At 29.7% G+C, this 25243-nt stretch overlaps 2 protein-coding genes across 2 annotated transcripts; both read right to left on the reverse strand.

Moving 5' to 3' along the window:
* Positions 1–571: 571 nt before the first annotated feature.
* Positions 572–6261, reverse strand: LOC126836624 (uncharacterized protein CG4449). Its single transcript, XM_050570191.1, has 7 exons — positions 5983–6261; positions 3603–3726; positions 3456–3536; positions 3242–3371; positions 3023–3136; positions 2824–2968; positions 572–1644 (listed from the first exon to the last, which is right to left on the reverse strand). Exons 1-7 carry the CDS (start codon positions 6026–6028, stop codon positions 1319–1321), a joined length of 966 nt encoding a protein of 321 aa, XP_050426148.1. The 5' UTR covers positions 6029–6261; the 3' UTR covers positions 572–1318.
* Positions 6262–12030: 5769 nt separating this feature from the next.
* On the reverse strand, positions 12031–12992 carry LOC126836988 (pancreatic lipase-related protein 3-like). The gene is made up of 5 exons (XM_050570713.1): positions 12846–12992; positions 12556–12766; positions 12338–12495; positions 12152–12266; positions 12031–12038 (listed from the first exon to the last, which is right to left on the reverse strand). The coding sequence occupies exons 1-5, from the start codon at positions 12990–12992 to the stop codon at positions 12031–12033; spliced, it is 639 nt and encodes a 212-aa protein (XP_050426670.1).
* Between the last annotated feature and the right edge of the window lie 12251 nt (positions 12993–25243).

The following is a 25243-nucleotide window of genomic DNA, read 5'->3' on the forward strand; positions in this document are numbered from 1 at the left end:
TTCTATTACTTTTCTATTAGTTTGATTGCACTATCAGATTCAGAATAATAAAAACATACATTTTGAAGAAAAACAACCATTGTAAATAATAATGAATTTGAATTTTTTGCAAAATGAAATTTTTTTAAAATTACTTAAAGAAATGTTAATACAAGGACCAAAATGCATTATTTTTTACAAGAATACTTGCACTAAATCGAAAATCCATGCTATATTTTGAGCTAAAGGTTAAGTTTTGTTTAAAATGTACAACCGTTCAGAGTTTAATAAACTAGGTTTTTTATATTTTCAACGTGTTTTGTTTTAATTAAAATAGCGCTGATCATTTTTTTTTTAATAACGTGATTGTTAGAAACAACCGTGTTCAGTTCAAGATAATCTTAAATAAAATAGAAAAACTCAGTTACATTTCAGTTTGCACTGTAAAAAATCACTTAAAAAAATTTCATGCTAACAAAACGTCTTAAGCGACATATTTTGAAAACAGGTTTTTTTTTTAAACTACTATTCATATTTTTTATTTGTTTAAAATAAATTGATATCACCTAAGCTCTCATTTTCAAATTAAATTTATTATAATTTAATGTTTTTATTTTCCTTATTAGTTTTAAAAATACTTTCTTAAACACACACATGCATATTGTACAATTAGAATATAATCTTGAACATAAAAATAACATTCGTTATTCTACAAGTTTCGAGTCTGTTATAATTTAAATACTGTGGTACACAGTGACATCAGGAATACATTTTATTTTCTATACAGTTCCAATTAAAAAAAAAAAATGCAGAATACATATTTCATACTTTCTAAGAATCGTCAAAAACATATTGCCTAATGACTCAACAATTTTTACTGGTGGTTGTGGTAATTTGTTTACATGAAATAAAATAAAAAAACAGAAAAATTGTATACATTTTTTTTAAAGAAGATAGTTAAACTTATATATTATAATATTGTACTTAACCTATGAGGAATATATGTAATGTACAAATATAAATAATAAAAGTAAAATTTAAAAAATATTATTTTGTTACACATGTGATCGTAACTTTAGACTTAAAATACTATTGAAAAATGACTTATACATAAATTATAATAGTACTATATAATATTAAATGTTGTTGCTATATAAATAATTACTATAATTGATAAAAATGGATAAAATGTTGAAATACATTGTAAATTCAATAACAGAATTATCTTTCAACTAGCAGTTTAAACTCTTCAACACTAATAATTAAAATCTGTATACTTGTTAATCAATAAAACTACATAAATTTAATAAAATGTTATGGCATTATTGACACCACACCATTATTTTTTTGATTTTTGGAATAGTTCGAAACACTCGCCTCCCTCGAGATCTAAACTTTCTATTGTATCAGTCTTCTTAATTTTATCTCCATCAAATTCCAGCGTAAACGAGTTTATGTCAAAACCTAACTTCTCAGATAATTTTATGTATAAAATAATCATTTTATCTGACTTCTTCATACTCATTAAAATTGGGCGCTTCACGTCTTTTTGCCTAATACTAAATTCTACGTCGTCATCATCATCATTGTCAGTCGGTTCTTCATCTTTTTCTTTTTCTTCGGCAGCCCTTTCTGCTATACTTTTATAAAATTCTATATCGCCATCTAACATTTAAACAAACAAAAAAAATGAAAGTATGAAATAACAATAATTTCAAATAATTTTTTTTTTTTGCATTTGGTAAACATAAGAAATTTTAGTTTTTTATGAAAAATATTTTAACTTGACTCTAATCAATTTATAAATTGTTTACAATTTATAAAACGATTCCTTAAGATAAAATATGACATTTTACAATAAAAATTGTATTGATCAAGTGACATCCTACTAAAATCGATAAAATTAATAACTTAGTAATTTTCTAAAACAAAATCTTATTATTAATTATCAAAAAAGGCTTTTTAAGTGCCTTATTTCATCTTCAATTTTGATTCATTTTAAGTTAGAATTTTGTAAGTAAAAAATTACAATTACCTATATTAATATCAAATGCAAAAAAAATATTATTGGAAGTACTTATAGTTGACCTAAACATACATAATTTTAGGGTAATTTTATTTGAATATCGATTGTAAAGGTTAATCATAAGACAAATGAAAAAAAAAATAGTAATACATTATGTATAATTATTAATTTATATTTTTACATTTTAACAGCACTAGTTTTAAATGTTTGATGTTATGATTTGTCATTGCTATGAATTAAATTTTTTAAAGTTAAGTGAAATAAGTGACCATCAATTTTTGGCAGTCTTTAGAAAGAATGAATTCATGAACGTTTTTACAATTTTTTTGAACGTAAAGAAGTTGTTCAAATTGTTTTAACCACTTTTGTTTTCAGACCTTATATTTTCTCCAATAACTAAATTGTATTACATGTTAAATAATGCTAAGGAAATATTTTTTTTCAACAACTACAAATTAGTTTTTATAGGTTATCAGATAACAACAAATATAATATGAAATTATGTTGTACTATCATTTATAAAATTATATAAATGTTGAGCATAATATTAGAAACTGTACCGTGGAGTATTTAGAATATCTCATGAAGTAATTTAAAACACTATCAGTTTATATCAGGTATTTTTTTTTACATCAGTTCATTAATTTTAAGATTTAGTTGATATTAATAATTAGATTTAATACATTAGAAGAGAATATTGAGTTATAGAACGTCGGATAAAAATCATTTCAGTTCATCTGCAGTATAGTCGAAGAAAAAAATACTAATGAATGTAAATTATAGCCAAAGAATTACATGAACTTGAAAAAAACCATTACCAATGAAATCGTAGATTTTATAGTTTATAGAATGTGGTGTATCCGATGGTAACACTGGTTTGTTGTGCAATTCTAAACGCACATGCGATGTCTTTATATCTTCCAACTTTGCAAAGTGTTCAAATATACTCTCAAGTGACTGAAACTAAATGAAACAAATTCGTATTTTCACTCAACAAAAAATGCACCCATATTTTACCATTCTAAGAGGAAATCGATGAGTCTGACTCTTCCGCCAATAAACTTTAACATTCACAATTCGATTGAGCACATCCATAGGAATATCTTCTTCATCTTTTTTTTCGTTAATTATCTAAAAAAAAAAAATAATAATAACAAAACACTTTTATAGGCACTTCTCAAAGTAAAAATAGAGCTTCATTTGTTAAGTCGATAAATGCTAAGATATTTAACCTACAACATCGTCATCGTCGTCATCAAGAGTAATTTCTCTTGGCGCTTTTGGCGGTGGTATATTGTAGCCATCGTCAAAGTCACCTATGCATATCACTGGTCCTTCAACGACTGTTACCGTTCCACGCTTTTTTCTGTATAATAGATAGTTATTTTTATTCGTTATTAGGTATAAATATTTAAATAAATATTACCTTCAAAAAAAAAAAAAACCATACCTGGTTCTTGACGCAACACATTGTGTTGTCGTAGGAACAGTTTTAGAATTATTGTTACTTGTACTGGGAACGACATCCAAACTGTAAAAAACACAATCAAATATCAAGATATGATTGATGAAGAAATAAATCAATTAATAATTTTACTTAGAATAGTTATTAATAGAATCTATTTTTTTAGATGGTGCATTAGTACTGGTTGTTTCATCTTTTTTCGCATTGGTGCTGATTGTTGACAATATTTTTTTTCTTTTCTGTTCCTCTTGTAATTCTAAAAATGTAATAAACAATAAAAATGAAATGACACAATTTTGGCAAGTGATAATTTATAGATGAAATATTACATGAATTAGTATGAAATATTTAGTTAATATATTAATTAATCGATAAACTAAAAAATACTACGTAGTTATAGTTATATTGTATATTTACAAAAATGTATATGTTTTATTTGCCTTGCGAAAAACAGTATGTTTCGATTTGCTAAAAAAAACTAGTATACTTGAACAATTTTTTTTGTAAAAAGTATTAAGTTTTATTTACTTTAAAAACTAATACATTGGACTGAATAGGGGTTTTGTGATGGTAAAACTTACAAAGTATTGAGGGAAAACATAAAACGTACAATGTTTTTTGTTTTTTGCTATGATTATTGTGAGGCAAATAGAGCTATTCGTATTGGACGTCTTAAGACACACAATAATATTATTTTAATATAAACTCTTAATGAGAAACTTATATAAACAGTGTCAGGTTTATGGGCAGCTGTCAAGGATCAGAAAATCTCTAAATCCGCCTCTGTACGTCATACATTGTACTCTTATAAATACTAAGTAATAAACTATAGACTAACAAAAATTTTTAATTTAATTATGATGGACCTATATTTATAAGAAGCAAACTTATTCATCAAAAATGGTTCTTAAAAAGTACTTTATAAGGTCAATAAAGAAACAAGTTTATCCCATTTAAATTAAAATGTTCTAACTTAAAATTTTAATATTTAATCTTAAAATTACGTTACACTAAGATTTTAAGAAAAAGGTCAACTTGTACTAAACATATGTGGGTTTCTTTTAGATACAACACTAACAATGTACATTGAATAACCAAGAGAATATCATTTGCCTTTTCCAACCAATTGGTAAAAATAATTTCTTTATTTCCCTTTTTGGGTGTAGGTCTGAAAATTAGAATTAAGGTCTAGTAGGCCCCCAACTATTCAAATGATTAAAAAATCTGTGGTACAACCATTTTTTTTATAAGGAAAAACCAAAAAGAAAACTTTAAACAAGATTACGATTATAATAATCTTTTAAATGTTGACATTATTACCTACCTGTTCATGATTTTTGATTTTTTTGTCATATACTCAGGGTGATTAATTTAAAGTAAAACAAATAATTTTGCTGTTTTTTTTTTTTTGTTTTAAACATTTTACAATCTCTTAGTTAAAATTGTCAACAGATTATTTTCAAAGTAATGAGTTAAATAAAATACATTATATGTTAACTATTTTTTTCTAAAACAAGTTCAAATCACTTAGTAATGCTTTAGAAAATTTAAAAAAAATCAAACAACACAACTGTAATCACATGTGTTGTCTATAAAATTATTTATATATTTTATATAGAAGTGTTTTTACCATCGACAATTATGCACCACAGCGTTTATTTGAAAGTGATTTTATCACTACTAACAATTATAATAATTAAATCGGTCATTTTAAAAACCACCTAAGTCACCAATTTAAAAATTTGCAGGAGGCAATAAAAACTGACACCTACTCACACCTTAACGAATTTTTAAGAATTTTTTTCAGCTAAATGTAACAACTAGACCTAAATACGCTGAAATAAAAAATAAAAATCACAAATCATGGAAAATTAAAAGAGAAAACCCAGAAAAACTGAGCTTGACTTATGTTGTTTTAGCAGGAAACGGAGTTAAGGTATATATAAAACGAACAAAATGAGGATAATAGTCATATATTTAATGAAAATATTGAAGATACTCCTTAAAAATTGTAATTTATCAAAATTTATTATGGAACAAACGTAAACAAACAATTTAATCTAAATCACAGAACCTTACAGAACAGACGCTTGAGTCTTCTTTATGGTGCTAATCTGACATGTTTGTGTGCGCGCTACCTTGCGATGCATGTAAAAACCACATTAGTCATTGACTTAGGTTGTTTTACCAATGAACGTTATTAAGAGGGCGCTGTAAAATGGAGAAGGAATTACCTGACTAATGTTGTTTTAACATGGATTATAGGTCTACCTTCAAGCAATAGTTTGCGACCAAAAAAGCCATTTTGAAAAAAAGTTGACTTATGTGGTTTTTAAAATGACCGATTCAATTCATCTCTGTCCTCAAAATGGCTCCATTTTTTTTAAATAAAAGGAAAAAATCGAAAATCAAATACTTTGGTTTATTCCAATGTAACAATAAATATACAAACCAACAGAATTGATGAAGTATATTAGTAGACTAGTAATGAAATTAATGTAAGAGTACTTACTTCGGAATTGTGATACAAAATCGAAAGGATTTTCGGAAAATTCCATTATATTATGTTGAATGTATAATAAAGACCAATGCAGGCAATGTGTATGGAATATTATCAATTCAATATTCAAATGATAATACCTACTGAAATCAGCGTAGAGAAATGCACATGCATTATATTATATGTAATATAATTACCCACTTTGGATAAATGAACGTGATATTATCAAAAAATAAAAATCAATAGCAAAATATGGACAACCCACAAGTCACAAAGATGCGAATAGGATTCGTTCAACGTTAAAACTGTTATCTATCAGTGAACAGTTTACAATGATTGTTGACATAATATTATGATAATAGAGATGTTTATCAAAACAGTCCAAACAAAATTTTTTATTTTCAAAAAAGTTGGTTTTTAACTTTTTGTCCATATACCTATGTTTTGGTCAATTTTTAATGTAAAAGTAGCATAGAAAAAAGAGGTTTATAATTATAATGATTTTATATTAATTAGTATATTATTATTTTACCTCCAACCGTTTATTTATTATCTCTTTTACAGCTCCCGCTAATACATCAAGCGATTATCATTATTATAGTTTGCCGCCAAATTTTAGATTTTCAAATATTTTATAAAAACAAACACTGATTATTTTTCTATATTGGTTTGATGTATTCTGATGTATGGCAACGGTCGCTGTTCTATAATTTGGTTATTTCATAATTATAATTCATTTCATTTGTATTTTTGCAATGATCGCTATCAACTCTTCAATTTTCAACGTATTTAGTTTTTTTTTGCAATGGTGTCGGTGTAAGTATTATATTATTAGTATAACCATATAATTATATTAATCTCAGCGATACTTAATAATATCGATTTGTCGGGAAATGTTTTTCTCATACTTACAATTTATTAGACAACTATTTTAAAACGTTTTCACCCAAACCGGCCATTGCAGAACCAATATTAAAAAAATAATCAATGGCCTCAGCATGTTGTTTTTCACTTACAAATTCTATCTAAATTTCTTTTTAAACTTGTTTTAGGAATACTGTATCGTCCAATTTGATCAATGGTTTCATCACTCTCATTGGTTATATCATTACCATTTACTTACAATTTTTGTGTCAGCTCTACAACATTCATCATCTGAATCAAAATCAAGGTATTTATTATTTATGCCCTTTTTTTTTTTAATTTTGAGTTAAGAACAATAAGTTGGCCATACCTACTATTTTTTTTTTTTTTACCATAACTTCTTCCTTATCCCTGCGGATAGGGATAAGGTCTACACGCCTGTCGTAAAAGGCGACTAAAGAGTGTCGTTGAGGCCTAACGTTCTTGAGACATACCTTGAGACCACGGCTCCCAATTAGCGCCCAGCGCTACTAGTCGGTCCGCGGTCGTGGGGGTAAATTCAAATGAATTAATTTTAATTGTTTAATAGTTTGATAGTATATTTTAGCTTTACAGCTGTAGTGTGTATTTTTTTCATTTGAAAAATCAATACTGATCATCAAATATTTGTCTTGGTGCATGAAAAATTAATAAAAAAAAATTAAAACTAATTTTTAAATTAAAGTTTAAAAACGTGTAATTGGAAATACTCGTATGTAGTAAGAATTTATATGTTAACTATTATTTAATTTAGCATAACAAAATTAAACTACTATGAAAATATTTCGCTAACATTATACCAACTTGGGCAATGTACTTGTTTCAACATTTTCCCATACGGTTTCCAACAAATAACCACCTTAATCAAGTATATTTGCTGGATTCCTCCAGGCCTTGTTTTGTTTTTTAATATCATAATATAATGATAACTTTTGACAGCTTTTCAAGCAGATCATTTTATGTATTGCATTAGGTATAGGCGATTATATTAAAAAAAAGACACTGATTCCCGTTGACTCAGCAACGTCGCGTCTATAAGATTTATTCTGATCTTTAGAAATTAAACGCAACGCTCGGTTGTTGGCACTTGGCATATATTATTTGTATTATTGCAATTAGGTGCTCTTTTTTTTTAGAACGAGCCATTTTGTTAACGTAATAATATTAATATAATTAAAAATAAAGCATATAGATTTGCTCTTAACTTAACTCGTACTGTGTTTTTAATTGTCATTATTTAATAATACCCTTAATACTATTGTAGAACAACTATTAACAAATCTCAAAAATGTTTCTTCGACAAAACAACCATTTCATTAAATTTAATGATTTAATAACTGTTATAATTTCATACGAAAAAAATAACGTATTGTTATCAACTTAACTAGCTATATGTACTAATGTTACAATGTTTCTTACATATTTATGTAATTTGGCTCCGGTAAACAATACAACTAAAACATGCATGCATGTAATCAATTGCATAGGCTTGAGATTTGATAAAAAAAAATAAATTTAGAACAAATCCATTGTTGATATTCTCGTTAATAACCGAAAAAATCTGACTGTAATCGGTTAAAGGTGTTTGAAGACACACAGCCGGTACGTGGTTTTGAAATATGGCCACATAAGTCAAAGCGTGTATTGGATTTGGTCGAGTATGCTGAAAGACATGCCACCGGCAAGCATGTATAAAATATTAATAAGTAAAAATATGTAAACAAATTTAACAAATATACCGTAAAATGGGGTGAATAAAAACGGCTTTTCGACGATAAAATCCTCAATTTACGAGATTAAGTTTTTCTGAAAAATATTTTAGATAATCAAAACCTTTAGTGTAAAATTTTTTTTTAGGTCATCCAGTTTTATCAACAAAAAATGTTTTCGAAAACGTGTTCTTATTTCTACGTCGATGGGGTGAACCGGAACACGTGCAAATTCTGCACTATTTTTCTTATTTCTTATGATATGACTAGAGACAAATAGGAACTAATTTTATGTTTTAATAAAAAATAACCTCACTGAAAATTTCTTTTTTTAGTCTTTAAAAACAAATTGTTACATTCAAAGTACTTAAAATTATTACAATATTATATTATGTTTAAAAAATAATAACATTATTTTATTTAAAAAAAACAATCTCACTTAAAATATCCTTTTTTTCTTTAGGAACATTTGTTATATTTATGGTAGATACTTAAAATTATAACAATATTATATTATGTTTAAATTGTTTACTCGTTTTAGGTTTATATAATACAAGTTTGTTAAGCCGATTTCAATCTTACCCGGTGATCCTGAATAATATATTTTCAAAAAGTACTATGCTAGACACCTTTGCGGGAGTGTACTCAACAACTTTCCAAAGTTTCATGGCGATCGGATGAATGGTGTACTAATGCATAAAGGACACATACATACATTCAATTTTATATATATAGAAGATAAATTATTATTTGTCTAAAACCGTAGTACAGCTGTACTGGCGGCTCCTAAAAAGCTGATGTAAGTTTAAGTATGTTAAAAATGTTTTACATTTTGATTACTTAAAATTGTTACTTAGGCAAAGAAGGTCTAAGTTCGGTTGTTTCAGAAGAGAATGAAGAATAATTTCTAATACTGTATTAGATTTTTTACACGCTTTTATAACAAACGTAGTGCATCTTTACATTAAAAAAATAGGATGATTTTTATTTATCTACCATTTTGTTTAGCATGAGACATGGTCTCGTTAATACACCAAAAGCAAATCTTGGTTTGTTATCTCTAAACGTACATTTATTTAATACAAATGTATAAGATTAATTTAAGAAATATACAAAAGAGTGAAAAGACTATGTACAATTTATAACGTGCTGTAAATTCTATATTGTTACTTACAGATTCGACATAGCACAACTTTTGAGTCTAAAATCAAAATAACAAAATTAAGTATCAACATAATTTCATATTTTTGTAAAAATAGTTGTGTGAATATTTGTAGTAGGACTTTAAATATTTAAATCGATAAAATAATGTTTGAGAACTTCAAATGTATGCAATGAAAAAATGGTTAAAAAAACAATTTCTTATTTTGATACAGGTTTTACATTAAAAAAGAAATATATTTTTAATGAAATATTTGAGGCTTATCGGGGTAAGCTCAGTGCACCTCGCATGCAGTAACTCAATATCAGAGTAAGGACTGTTTGAAGAGCTCCAAAACCGAAACTTTCTTGTTAAACCTATCTTAATGGGTCATATACTCATATCATTAAATCAATAACTAAACAAATTACACAAAATCTCAATACTACAGTCAATGATGATGAGTGTTATTAATATTGAAGAAATCACACTAGTTAACCATAGTTAATGACACGGGAATTCCCCTAATTCACGACTGGATCAGGACACAGTTTAAAAATGTTCACTCGAGACCACAGAATAAATGAAATCAAAATGGAAACATTGATAATTTACCATGGGAAATATAGGACGTATTATCTGAGTGGGTTGTTTTTTTATTATTATATCTATATTTAATATAGACATTTATATAATTTAATTATTTCGGAGCTACTCAGAAAATGACTGCCGGTTTTTGTTTACACAATAGCTTTCCACTCTGACTTCATTTAGACAGTTTAAAGCGAATGGTTTTATCCATTTCATCCATAAAAAAAAAAATGTACAATACGTTTTTTTTTTAAAATATGTAAATTTTACATTTTTCTATGCTTTATAATGGAAGAATCTCTCGACATTAATTTGTTAGTTGTTCGCTAGACGAGCGCTACTTGTGCACCTATAATATGACTATAGTTTTTGAGCTAAAATAAAAAATTGGCGCCTACGACCTCGATTGCCATAAGATATACTCTTATCGTAATTTACTAACAATAATAACAATAATGTTTAAAAAAACAAAAAAATTGGCATCTATTCATTACAATTCATGTTGTATTATAATTTATGTCACTATTGTTACTATACATTATGAAATCTGGTTTTGTAAAATATTGTACTAAGCTAAGTATTACGCATATCAGCGTGCCTACTTCCTTACTAACACCTAGACATTGTAAGATTGTACCGAGAAAAAAAGCCATGACTATAGCTACACGGGTGGGCATTGTAGCATAGCACACATATACCTGATAACCCGTATACACTATACAGGTAGTGTATTTTGCCCAGCCATAAGCAACCGTTTATACTATATCTTAGACGAATAAATCCGGCTATTGGTCCGTCTATTTTCTATTATTACTATTATAATTATCATTAATATAATGACTATTACATAACGTGGTAATGTTTCATCTGAACGTTATTTCTCGCCCTAAACCAGTCTAGGGTATTCCGAATTAATTGTATTACTACTTATTATTATTAGATATTGTACTAGACAATATCTATCTACGCCGTGGCCCATCAGTTGAGATTCATCATTGGATCGCACTATCTGCCTCATTCGCCCTTACAGTACAAAGTGCTACTCACAGTTTTATCTAATTATTAAAATTTTACTTGTGTGCGTCCACTCAACTCTGCTGATAAATGTAACAATTTGCCGTAACAGTTGTTTCCATTCATTTTCACACATAAGAATATTGAATTTATGTGAGTACCATCCAACTTTCAGATACTAAAATTCAAAAATCACTTAAAATAAAACAAAGTACAATTCTTACTACCCTTTCTAAACTTTTATAAATTTATTACTATTCATATAACTCTATACTTTATTTACTACGCTCAGCCAATGATTACAGGAATTGAAAAACATCTAACACATAGATAAGACTCGGATAGAATTTCCTGGGGTTTTTCGCTAGAATGGCATAACCTTAAACGAAACGAGCATCTTAACATAACTGACGTCATGGTACCCATGTGATTTTGTCTTTCCGCTGTCGCAATTTTATAATATTATGTATGTAACAATTGTAATAATAATTGTATAAATAATGTATTACAGCTAATGGACATTGTAAACAATGTTAAATAAAGATAAATTTAAAAAAAATTACTACTTTACATATTTGTGATTGGAACTTTATTAGTTTTTAACATAATGAAAAATTTACATTTTAATTTTACTACTTTTGAGGGGCATCCATGTTATGGTACTCCAATCTCCATTTCGATAATTCAATCACAATGTTAAAGTTATTCCGCTATTAAAAAAAACCAAAAATGTTTATACTAATATAAACATTATTTTATTACATATAACCATAAGTTGCTTAAGCTTTTTCTACATTTAAATAAATAAAAACAAAAAACTCACGGCAATACGGAGATGTCCCGGTTGTATTTAAATAGTATCGTATATCGTAGTTGCTGATAGATGTAGGTTTTTTCGCATTTAAACCCATCACAGCACAAACAGTATTATCATTGATCTAAAAATGTATTTGGCACGTTCAAAAACTGCAAATATTGTACGTTAAATAACTGTATAAACTCTAAATACCTTTCCACATCCCTTAAACACACATTGCGAGTAGATAGATTCTGTAAATAGTTCATAGGCTCTACTATGACTACAAGAACTAAATATACAATTCGGTTGCTGACTACCGCCGTTTGGATAAAAGTCGAGATGTCCGCAAGGTTGTTCAATGCCCAACACTGTCAACAAAGTAGCTATGATTACAGAGAAGTATTTCAGTTATCAAGCACGTTACTTACAGTACGTATTAGTATGGATGACGTCTACGAAATAGGCATCAGTATGATAAAGTCTATGTTCAATAGGTCTATCATGAAATAGTGGTTTGGCTGGGTCAAGTCCTGTGATGCGATCCAGACCTGGTGTATATTTTCCAGCATAACCTGCGGCATGCGCTCCTAGACTATGCCCTATTAAATGAACATCTTCTGGGTTTAAGCCCATCTTGTTCTGACCATGTAATTAAACAAACGATAACATGTAGCAGTTTATTTTTTAATCTAATTATAGTATGTTTAGTTGCTATTACTTTTAAATGTTTAATCATGTTAGCGATTTCCAGACCAACGACAATTGTGTTAGCCACCGGCTGATAGTATGGTATAAGCTTGAAGGAACTATCCCATCCTACATATATGACATTATAATTACCCTCTTCTAATAATTTATCCTTCATTGTCTAAAAGCAACATTTTATTATATTATAATAGGTGTAGGCAATTTTATAAAACTTTGCCATCAGTTCTTCTTAAGTAACCTTTATCCAGTCAGTAGCATATGATTTCGGTATTTCATCCCAAAAACCATGAATAATGAATTTTGTAGGTATTTCCGAATCTAAACTTGATTGTAAAACTCCATTTGGATTATATTGATCAAGTGTCTGTCCCTTTTAAAAATGCAAAAAAGTAATAATATCGGAACAAACGTTTAATGAAAAAATAATATAACATTTGTATTTTTATTGTAGAGCACAAATGTAATGTTGACATCTTTTCTGGCGTCTGGATCTCCTGATATATAGGGCACGCATCCAAAACCTTCAAAATCATAACATTTTTCTTTCTTTTCGTTACCGGGTACTGATTCGAACGCTTCTAGGCACAGCTCCGGGCATATCATTTCACATATAGATACATCGGGAGAAACCGTAGGATATTTTTTAAGAGAAGGACATAACTTAGAACACATGGGAAGGCAGGTGTTGTTTAAAACGGACTGCAGCTCGTAGTCGGACGTCGATTTCACGTCCACCGTCACGAGTGAGGACCGAACGCTGATTAAAGCGAAAAACATCAAAATAAATCTGCACATGATCGCGGAATAACGTTATAAAGAATGTGAGTGCAACGAGTTGTCACTGACACTGAACGTATGACTGCTGAATTATGTACCACGGAATAGCCCATTTGCGGTACCTAATCGATCTTATGTATCACTTGGGATTTTTACCGGTGGCCGGTGGTGGGGACATGACATTCCCCCTACACGAGTTCCACACCTACATAAACCGAACCAATCACAAAATCCATTTTATGTTCTATATTGAAGATTCATTCTTATATGTGAAAAAATATAAAGATTCATGATATGAATTGTTTTTAGCTTCTACGCGGATCAGCGATGCTATTGGTTTTGTAATGATGTGAGGTTTTTTGTGTCAGCGTTCACTGTAACTTTTTTTATTACTGGACAAATTACTTCGAGTAGAAACTCTATAATACACACATTTTATACACTGGTACTTAGGGAGGTAAATTATGGCAAGTTGCGTTTTGGTATGATTTTCACATTTATACATAATAAATACAAATAATTATTTTTTAAATTCTTATTTTATTCGAATATAATGTGAAAACAGCTCATGTTCACCTCCCGACAGAGCAACATTTGTTTATCGCTTTTTTTATAGCTATCGAAAGCATTAGTTTGGCAGAGACACTTTAAAACAGATATTGTGTCAGTTATGTTTACTCCTCACAATCAATTGCACGTAAAAAGGCTATCAACTAATACCACGTAAAAAATTACGGGCAGGATGTCCACCCACATAGTAGTACACAAACACATTCATCCTCTTCTAATTTTATACACTACCTAACAAAACGTTAATCCATAAAAATCTCATTTCATCCAACAAACTTCTAAAAGAACTCTAATCAAATTAATTTTGACACCTCAAATAAAAATAACTTCCTTCGCTCCAATATTCTACATATCTTTCCCATATTTTTAAAATAATAATAGATATACTTATGTATGTATAATCATGTAGGTTAAACGTTTTTTAATATATTTTAATATTGGCTTTAAAAATATACAAAGTAGCAGTTGAAAAAATATAAATTACAGTATAATATTTTTGCACAAAATTATAAAATTGTAGGTCTGTTTTCTCTTATATAAGGGTGGACCAAATGCTCTCTCTGTACCCTGCGAAGCCTGCGGTATTGGTAATAATTAATGATGTCCTCATCTGAATCAGAACTCGACGGCAAAAACAACTGCACTATTTGAATAGAAAATACCAACTGATCCGCAATCAGTCTTACTCGTGTGCAGACAGAAGTTTCGTTTTGGTTGTAAACTAGTTGCGCGCTCAACTAATTTGCAACCTTGGTCGCAAAACAGTCGCGCCGTGTACGCTGGGCCTTTTAATCATCACCTACCATTTCCTCGATTACCGTGGTTACCATGGTTACAAACCAAGTTTTTCTTTTGGGTTACCATGGTTACAAACATTTAATTTATTTACATTTCGTATTTAAAGTACAAAGTTCGTGTTTGAGGCCACCCTTAGGGGTGGAATTTTCGAAAAGTACTATGCCAGTTAGGTTCACGGAAGTGTACTCAACAACATCTCAAAGTTTCATGGCGATCGAATGAATAGTGCACTAATGCATAAAGGACAAACAAACAGACAGACAGACAAACATTCATGTTTATATATTTATATAGGTTATATATAAATAGGTTATAGGTTATGGTTTCGAATAGAATAGTCTATGCTTAAGATAACGATTTGGTATTTTTCTTAACCTTATAAAATATGTCAAAGAAGTCAGAATATTATTTTGATTGGAGAAAAATTGAGTATTCGGCAGTTAACGCTTTAAATTAAACAATTTATCTTAAGTAACGATGCATTTTTCTGAACTTGGGTTCTAAAATAGCACTTATAAAAGTAAAGTATAAAGAAAGTAAAAGGGCCATCAAAAGTATCTACAGAATACTGGGTCAAACTTTTATCGATACAGAAAATCGTATTTTTAAAACATGATAAATCGTCTATTTTGCATTAGGTATAGATAATCAATATTAATAAGTACCAGACATAAAAAAAAATGTTCACTTATGAAATTATAATAAACAGTTCGTTTTTTTCAGTATAGCCTCGATGTAAATGTACTTAGGCTTTTTTATAATGCAAACTACACACGAACTATACTAAACTTACACAACTATAACGACTTGCGAGTATACTATTATACTTAGCTACACAATATCACATGAAAGATTTGTGTTTTAATATATTATAATTAAAATTATAAAAATTAACAATGATTGCCAACATTTGCGCATTTTTTTATGTTGTTTTACTATAACGCCAAATACAAAAACTACCGAACCAGCAGGTAACCGCAAGGTAAGAATTTATTTTGAACTAAATAATTGTTTTCTGTAAAATAATTACGATTATATATTTTGCGGTAGAGAGCAGTTGTATAATTTACAAATATAATTCTTTACGTTAATATTATGTTTTATAATGATAATAGGAAACGATAAATTATTTTATAAAAAATACACATACACATTGAGATTTATTTGTATAGGTAAATGAGATGTCTCTATCAATTTGTAGAAATAATAAATAATAATATAATTTTCGGACAATTTAATTAGAGGCCATATTATAAAATTGTGATTTTAGCATATTATGTACCTATGTAAAAATAGTAATAAAAATTTTATAAATAATATGTGTAACAGCTAAAGGCCCATTATAGTCGATGTTAAATAAATATAAATTTAAAAAAATAACTTTTTCACATATTTCTAATCGGAACTTTATTAGTTTTTAACATAATAAAAAAATTACATTTTAAATTTACGACTTTTGAGGGGCATCAATGTTCTAGTACTTCATTTCGGTGATTCAATCATAATGTCGCTGTTATTTTGATACTAAAAAAATAACAAAAAACATTCTCATACTTATATGTATACATTAAAATGGATAAAAACATAAAACTCACGGCAATACGGAGATTCTTCGTTTGTATTTAAGTAGTATCGTATACCGTAGTTGCTGATGGATGAAGGTTTTTTCGCATTTAAACCCATCACAGCACAAACAGTATTATCATTGACCTAAACATGTATTTTGCACGTTTATAAACTGCAAATGTTGTACGTTTAATAACTGTATAATCTCTAAATACCTTTCCACATCCCTTAAACACACATTGCGAGTGGATAGATTCTGTAAATAGTTCATAGGCTCTACTATGACCACAAGGATTCCATGAACACCGAAAACAATTCGGTTGGTAACTACCACCGTTTGGATAAAAGTCGAGATGTCCGCAAGGTTGTTCAATGCCAAACACTGTCAACAAAGTAGCTATGATTACAGAGAAGTATTTCAGTTATCAAGCACGTTACTTACACTCAGTATGAGTATGGATGACGTCTACGAAATGTGCATCAGTATGATCAAGTCTATGTTCAATAGGTCTATCATGAAATAGTGGTTTTGCTGGATCAAGTCCTGTGATGCGACCCAAACCTGGTGTATATCTTCCAGCATAACCTGCGATATGCGCTCCTAGACTATGCCCTATTAAATGAACATCTTCTGGGTTTAAGCCCATCTTGTTCTGACCATGTAATTAAACAAACGATAACATGTAGTGGTTTATTTTATAATCTAATTATAGTATGTTTAGTTGCTATTACTTTTAAATGTTTAATCATGTTAGCGATTTCCAGACCAACGACAATTGTGTTAGCCACCGGCTGAACGTATGGTATAATACTGGGGAGACTATCCCATCCTACATATATGACATTATAATTACCCTCTTCTAATAATTTATTCTTCATTGTCTAAAAGCAACATTTTATTATATAATAGTCGTGAATTTATACAAATGTGTATAGGTTCTCTCTATAGTAACCTTCATCCATTCAGCAGCAAACGAGTCCGGTATTGTATTCCAAAAACCATGAATAATGAATTTTGTAGGTATTTTCGGATCTAAATTTGATTCTAATACTCCGTTTGGATTAAAATGATCAAGTATCTGTCCCTTCTAAAAATTCAAAAAATTAATAATATCGTACTAACCTTTTTTTGAAAAAGAATACAACATTTCTATTTTTATTGTAGAGCACGAATTTAGTTTTGACTTTTTTTCTGGCATCTGGATATCCTGATATATAGGGCACGCATCCAAAACCTTCAAAATCATAACATTTTTCTTTCTTTTTGTTACCGGGTATTGATTCGAACGCTTCTAAGCACAGCTCCGAGCATATCATTTCACAAATAGGTACAACGGTAGAATCCGAGGGATATATTTTTAGAGAAGGACATAACTTAGAACACATGGGAAGGCAGGTGTTGTGTAAAATGAGATTCGGCTCATAATCAGACGTCGAATTCACGTTCGCCGTCACAAGTGAGGAACGAACGCTGGTTAAAGCGAAAAACATCAATATTAATCTGCACATGATCGCGGAATAACGATATAAAGAATGTGAGTGCAACGAGTCGTCACCGTTTTTATATTTTGTAGTTATACTGAATCGATCAAATATATACCTCGGAATAGCCCGTCTTGTGGTACCTAATCGGTCTAATGTACCACTCGGGATTTTTACCGGCGACCAATGCCATGTCCCCACCACACGAGTTCCACACCTACATAAATCGAACCAATCACAAAATCCATTTCAACCAACAGCCAATGGCCATAGTTGCTCAAGTATGTCTAAGTATAAAAAAAGAAAAAAATGCAATTTCAGACAATACGGATAATCAAAATAAAATATTATACTTAACAGCTGTTAAATTTTGGTTATTTAACAATTTAATAAGAAAAATACCAAAACATTAAACATGTTTTTTTTAAAATTAACTTTGAAGTTTAAAGATAATACTCTACATTTTTTATGTAGCTTTTGAACTATTATGGGGGTTTAGACTTTAGCTCCTCTATAATTAAACTGAAAAAGTCGGGATGAATTAGAGACAAAAGCTCAGGACACCAAATGTATTTTTTCTGTAATTTAAAATTCAAACATATTGTACTTAAGAAACTTGGCTGAAAAGTTAATAAGCACTGAACCTTTCAGGTCAAGGAAGACATTAACAAAGATTACAAACTGTGCGGTCGTCTTGACCACTAACACTTGTTGGCCAAATTAGTGCTCTTGATACCCGTTTACCCGGGTAAGCAGGTACCCGGGTTTTTGGGGTATACAAACAGTGGGTACCCGTTATTGTACAATTACCCGGGGTTTTCCAAACTTTGCGTGGAATATTTCTATTTCATTAATAGACTATTTCATTAAAATGTACATATATGAGACATTCCACCTCAACTCACGGGGCGTCGGCAAATTCTTATTATTTGTCTAACTATAATGTTTACAGCAATTTTACTCAACAAAATTTATCGTAAGTATTCAAATATAATAAGTAGTTTATTATTATATTAAATGTGTACAACAGTAAGTAATACCATTTGTATAGGTAAAGGAGAAATGAACATCATTGAATTTAAATAATTTCTATTAATCAACGTTTTCACATAAAACACATACAAAAGAAAAAAAAAGTTCTAATAACATTTTACAATAATCAATTATTGATCAATAGAATGTCTTAAGCTAAAATAGTCTATTTTATATACTATATGGTTATACTTTTCAATGTATACAGTATATGGTAAATAGTATATATGTATACTATTCATCAATTATTTTATAATTTTTATTAGAATAAATTTTAAAAAACTCCTCGATCTCCTGGCTGGTTTTTATTAGTTAAGAGTAGGTAGTTCTTGATTCATTTTCAAAAAAGTTGACATATTTAAATTGTCTGGATCCAAGCTACTTTTATTACTTTTTATTATTATTATTTTTTTTTTACAATTTCTGGATTATTATTATTTATTATAGACAACAATAGGGAATCGAAATATAAAAACGTTATTGATATAACATTAATTATTCCTTTAAGTCTTATTCTTTCAACTTGTGATATCGTTATCTTTTGTTAATACTTACGAGTTTTCAGAAAAAAATTTAATTCAATTGGGTACATTTTCCTTTTCCGACGCATCATCAAATTTTATTTATTTTATATATATATATATATATATATATATATATAAATACAGGGCGATTCTTTTATCATGGACCAGTCCATATCTCATTTGGTTTAATAAGAAATTTTATTTTTTATAATGTTTTCGTACAATGTGATCTCAATTTTCCACACATTTTTATGCATGCTACAATGATTAATGATACAATCGATTTTTAAATAAAATAAGTTTTAATTAGAATTTGCCCACATAAAACCAAAAAAGGGTCAAAATTTGTTTCATCATCATCATGTTCTAAAGGCAACGCCTTGTCGAGTTAGCCATATGTGTCTGTCTTGATATAAGTGACACATCAGTGGCTATTTAGGTTAGGGATCTCTAATGCAGTAGTTTCCCTCTTGCTTGCTGCATCGCAGTTGGTGAGCTAGTACTTGAAGTATTTCCAAGCTGCCTCTACCATGTCCTTCCATTACCGTTATTTCTGCTAAAATTCTATTTCTAAAATTTGTTTAAATATCCTTATTTGGTGTTAATTTAATAGGTTATATACCGAATTTCCGTACAAATCAGCCAAGTTCATACCAAACACAGTCTCACCCAGATGTACAGATAAATTGTTGCACTTACTTAATGGATATATGTTGACGTAAAAATATTACCCAAGATAATATTGAGCATTAAATGCGACAAATTAATGCGATAACGTATGACCAAGCCATAATGATGGTTATTTTATCGAAAAGTTAATTATTTTGCAATTGGCGTTTGTTCTTTATGCATAATTATACATCTATAGTAGTTAAACAAAATTGTGTACTTCGTAATGTACTTTGAAAATGTAGATAAGTGTCATTTATTGAAAATTTTGTGTTTTATCACCAAAGGTGAACTTAATTGAAAAATGGACCTTAATGGAAAAATTAAAACGAATTGACATATTCAGTGAGCTTTAATATTTAATAGAAAATGTGCATACAATTAACCAAAAACAATATAGTGTGTAATAGTTATTATTTTACCAATTGTATAAATGGTATTAGCAATTTTATGATACGGGTTTTATTACTACTAAAAAAATGTTTTAGCTATACAAGTTTAATCGAAAAATATTAACTACTTCGTTTAATCATCATAAAAAAAATGTTTTTTTGAGTCAAAAATTACATAATTAACTTTACTGTTATCGACCGAATATTGTGTTCATTCAAATTTTGGTATTAAGCTATCAATTCAACTAAAACGCAATAATATTATAGACAGAACAAAATAATTATACATCATCATTCATAAATATACCATGCGAGAATATTGTAGTTTCTTTTGTCACTAGGCAAGTGTGATCTTTGCCATTTAGAGTGGGCTCGTCTTTTTTTAGTAATTAGTTGAGAAATATGTAGGGGCTGGTGATAATTAGAGTTTTGAGTAGTAGAGCTAGGAATGGAAGAGTCAAGTGCTGCTTTTTGGATAATATAAGTAAGATATAGGATCGCGGAGTCAATATGTGAGAGAGTTTTTAAAGGAATGTTAGTGGCTTTGTCACTCAAAATCGGATATTCTTATGTTAGGACAGTTGCTCTTTGGGGGTGGACAGTAAACGAACGAATTAGTAGTAAGAATGTCATTTAAAATGAATATAATATTTGTGGCTTGTATGATATTGCTTTGGTAGGAAGGACGAGTTGAGTGTTTAATATTTGATTTTATTAGTTTTGTAGAGCCCGCGTGAGCAGTTCCATCAGGTTGGTAGTTATGTAACAGGTATGTGCAGGAGGAATTTGATGTCAAGTGGGCTTTGATTACTAATAGGATACCAATGGACATATTTATAAGGAAAGTATGTAATTCATTTTTTTGGTTTATAAGACCATTAATGTTCAAGAGTAGATTTTTTATTGGATGGTGATTATTAGTATCACAATTTATCATTGTTACATTATTATTTGGGTGAAAAATATTATTATGACCTTGGTAGTTTTTTCTGAAATGTTGATTGGATTGGTGTTCCTTGTGGATTGGACATCCTCTGTAGTTTGTAGGATGGTCACCTCCACAAAGGGCACATTAGGCAGGAAGGATTGATGATCCGACAGATGGTTGAGAGGTAATTGTCTCCGCAACGAACGCATTTTTGAGGATTATTACAATAGAGTTTTCTATGACCAATACCTTGGCAGGGAAAAAATTGAATTGTTTGATGGTTTGATTAATTTCTACGGGTAAAGTTGTTTGATAGAGATTTTGATTACCACTCATTAAGTTTCCTCTTTTTGTAGTTGGTATGTAATCTGCTTTTTTTGTTAGGAAAAATTTAATAAACTAATGATAGGAATCAGCTGCTCTGATAGAAAATTTCAAACCATTGAGTGTACTTTAGCACGAGAATTGTTCACCTTAGGTGCCTTATTTTTTTAAATTTTTGAGCAAAATGAGTTGAAGTCATTCACAGCACGGATAAAAATCGGAGGAGAAGAATTATTAATTTTAGACTCAGTGTGCTCTGTTACAATGTCCATATTGTCGGCTTGATGTGCAGGCATCGGCATCGGTTTCTCGGCTTTGTTTGTAGAAAATAGTGAAAACAGTTTTGTGAAATGTATGTTGTATGTTTTTTGTGTTGGGTATTATTAGATGAGTGAACTGAAGAAAGAAATCATTTAGATACATTAGGAATGATAGGACCGGCATTAATGACGGAGTTAACGGGAGAGAAATTGAGAAAAATAGAATAAACTTAATTTTATACTTGAAAAAATGGAATATACTTGTAGCACACGATATTTCATTGTCGACTTCAAATGCGCAACTTAGCCACATCGAAGATAAAACATTTGTCTGGATTTTTGTGTAAAAGACTTTAAAAGTGGTCAGGTTATATGTTTTTGGGGTAACTGATTTCGAATTTAATTTAAGTTTAAAATTTTATACGGCCAAAAAAAAGCAGCCATTATAGTTGTGTTGGAGCATAATAGGGACGGGTCACTGAATAGGGTCACTGGTTTACAGGAATTATTACAGCTGAAAGTGATGAAATCACTGAATAAATGTTTCTATGCGAATCAGTAGTTAGTATTTTCAAACCAATAAAGTCTTGGTTTAGAGTATGAACCAGCACAGTGAGAAAGTATTAAAGTGAGATGTAGTGTTTAAAAATAAGCATCAGAGCGTTTATTTAAAAGTGGTTTTATCATTTTTACTAGTAGCTGGCAGGCGACCGGGTAGGTCACAGATTCCGATGGGGGTGCCCGGTTACGGCGTTGGGCAAGGGCACTTATCACTATTGCTTAAGTACTGATAAGAATTGTTAAGCGTAGTGTTAGGTGCCTCGTCCACCTAAGTTTAGATACTTTTTGGAAAAGAAACAGATCTGCTAAAGAAGCGAGTGCCCAGTGCTGCTTACTCACCGATTAGAGTATAAAATGGTTTAAATTTAAATTGAATGTCTAGAGGTTAGTCGGTTAAAAAGCGAGTGTCCGGTGCTTTTTAGATAGCCGCCGAGGTCGCTTCTTATTTTAAACATAGTATGGGTTTTTTGCATTTAGAGGCTTCAACTGTTTCTAAACATTAACATATAAATAAAAACAAAACAAAAAATTGGATCACACGCTCCGATCGAACCCGCACCTCTCGATTGATCCGAGTGTTTTGGCGCTGCTCGCTCGGCGCCGTCGCTTCGCTCCGCTAACTAAAAATATCCTAGGTTTGTAGGCTACAGTCTAGGAGGAGGTTACAGGTTTAAAATTAAGTTTAAGTAAAGTGGTGTCATCCCGCTTAACTTTATGAGTTGAAAACAGATAAAAATGTCTAGAGGTCAGTCGGCTAAATGTCTGTTATGGTTTACCTTTGTGAAACAAAATTTGTTCAAACGTAGTATGTTATATGTCAGTACACAGCGGTTCTGAGGGGGGTGCCAGGCTACGCCGGCCACGATGTCGAGCCAGCGTACTACGTTTTAAAGTAATGCCGTTATAATTCATGATACCTTTATCTAGTAATTAGAATTTATACCTAGTTTCGAAAAAGTGTTTTGCAAGCTAAGTACTGATTAACTGCAGTGTGAGTTACCTGTGTAGCTATCTGTCAGATCAGAAACGTTCTACTAGTAGGCGAGTGTGCTACTTGCTTAAAGTACAATTATTTTTTTTTTTAATATGAATGATATGTTGAAAATAAAGTATCTGGTGTTGCTTACTTCACGGGCTTGGTAAGCAATGGTTAAAAATAGAAAGAAATGTTTAGAAGTCAGCCGGCTAAATGGTCTGGTATGGTATACCTATTTAAAACAAAACTTTTTAAAACGTAGTACTCATCTATATTATATATCTAGATATTAGTCGAATAAATCTCCTATTCTTACATGCCGGCCACGGTATGTGGAAGTTAATGAACAGCGGTTCCGAAGGGGGTGTCGGGCCAACGCATTGTGTCTTAAAGTAATGTCGTTATAAATCATAGTACCTATATTTATATGTCTATATATAGGTATCATATATGTCTAGCTATCAGAATTCATACCTAGGTTCAAGAAAATATTTTCCAAGCTAACTGTTTTAACTGTAGTGTGTTTAGCTATTTATCGGATCAGAAACGATATATGTACCTATACAAATTTGAGTAGCTGGCGCTCCTTGCATCATTAAATTAAAAGAAATGTATAAAATCAGACAGTTAAAAATCAAGTGTCCGGTTTTGCTTACTTAAGGGTTTAGTAAGCTATGGTTTAAAAGAGAACGTAATGTCTAGAGGCCGAAAGGCTAAAATATCGAATGTCTGGTGTATTGTAGAAAACCTATAACAAAAATGTATCAAACTTAGTACGTTGTCTTGATATTGGTTGAATTAAAATCCTTATTTGTTCAGAAATCACCGTCTATGCCATTACCCGATAATGACGTACTGTACGTTTAGAAAGTAAATATCAGCATAGTGCATTAAATATGTATATTAAAGGTCTGGTGGTTTAACAGAAGTTCAAGTGTTTAAGAACTCAAGAGTAAAAAACATGAATGAAATGACTAGAGGTCAATCTGTATATAATAAAACTTAAAAAGAAAAGAAGTGAAGAGTGATAAAAACATTATTTGGATTTTTGATTGACTATTTGACGACAGTGCTTATAAAAACGTCCAAAGAGAGGTTAAATAAAATGTCTCGATGCAAACCTTTTAAGTTTTTAGATCTGGAGAGTTACATAATAATAATTAATAATAATAAAAATATTCAGTGCATCAAATCAAATACCTATATAATTTTATACTTATCCAGTGACATATTTTCTATGTAATAGATAAATTAATATACATTCATATTTTTTTAATTCATATATTTAAATCCATAAATTGATATTTTTTTAGATGGCTAACCAACAGTTCATCCTACTAAATGATCATAATTAAAAATTTCAATATAATTTTATTTTTCATTATGTAATATCAATTTAAAAAAAAAATGTTTTTTTTTTGAATGATATGTTGAAAATCAAGTATGTGGTGTCATGTCACAAGTCACAACAAAAAAAAACTAAAATAAATGAGTCGAAGGACCAGTGTGAATAAATACACACACCAAAAAATTTACTTCAATCACAATA

Source organism: Adelges cooleyi, unplaced genomic scaffold (genome assembly GCF_023614345.1).
Source record: "Adelges cooleyi isolate 19-005CV unplaced genomic scaffold, UGA_ACOO_1.1 ACOO_flye_CR_arks_rails_tigmint_CR_PRNA_247, whole genome shotgun sequence".
NCBI classification, from domain to species: Eukaryota; Metazoa; Arthropoda; class Insecta; order Hemiptera; family Adelgidae; genus Adelges; species Adelges cooleyi.

Excerpts from the sequence above, each read along its gene's own strand:
- LOC126836988 (XM_050570713.1), bottom strand. The coding sequence starts at position 12,992 with ATGAAGGATAAATTATTAGAAGAGGGTAATTATAATGTCATATATGTA. Across the intron at positions 12,767-12,845 it reads ACATGATTAAACATTTAAAA|AACAAGATGGGCTTAAACCC; the intron begins GTAATAGCAACT and ends TTACATGGTCAG. Across the intron at positions 12,496-12,555 it reads CATCCATACTAATACGTACT|TGTTGGGCATTGAACAACCT; the intron begins GTAAGTAACGTG and ends CTTTGTTGACAG.
- LOC126836624 (XM_050570191.1), bottom strand. The coding sequence starts at position 6,028 with ATGGAATTTTCCGAAAATCCTTTCGATTTTGTATCACAATTCCGAA. Across the intron at positions 3,537-3,602 it reads TCTATTAATAACTATTCTAA|TTTGGATGTCGTTCCCAGTA; the intron begins GTAAAATTATTA and ends TGTTTTTTACAG. Across the intron at positions 2,969-3,022 it reads ATCGATTTCCTCTTAGAATG|TTTCAGTCACTTGAGAGTAT; the intron begins GTAAAATATGGG and ends TGTTTCATTTAG.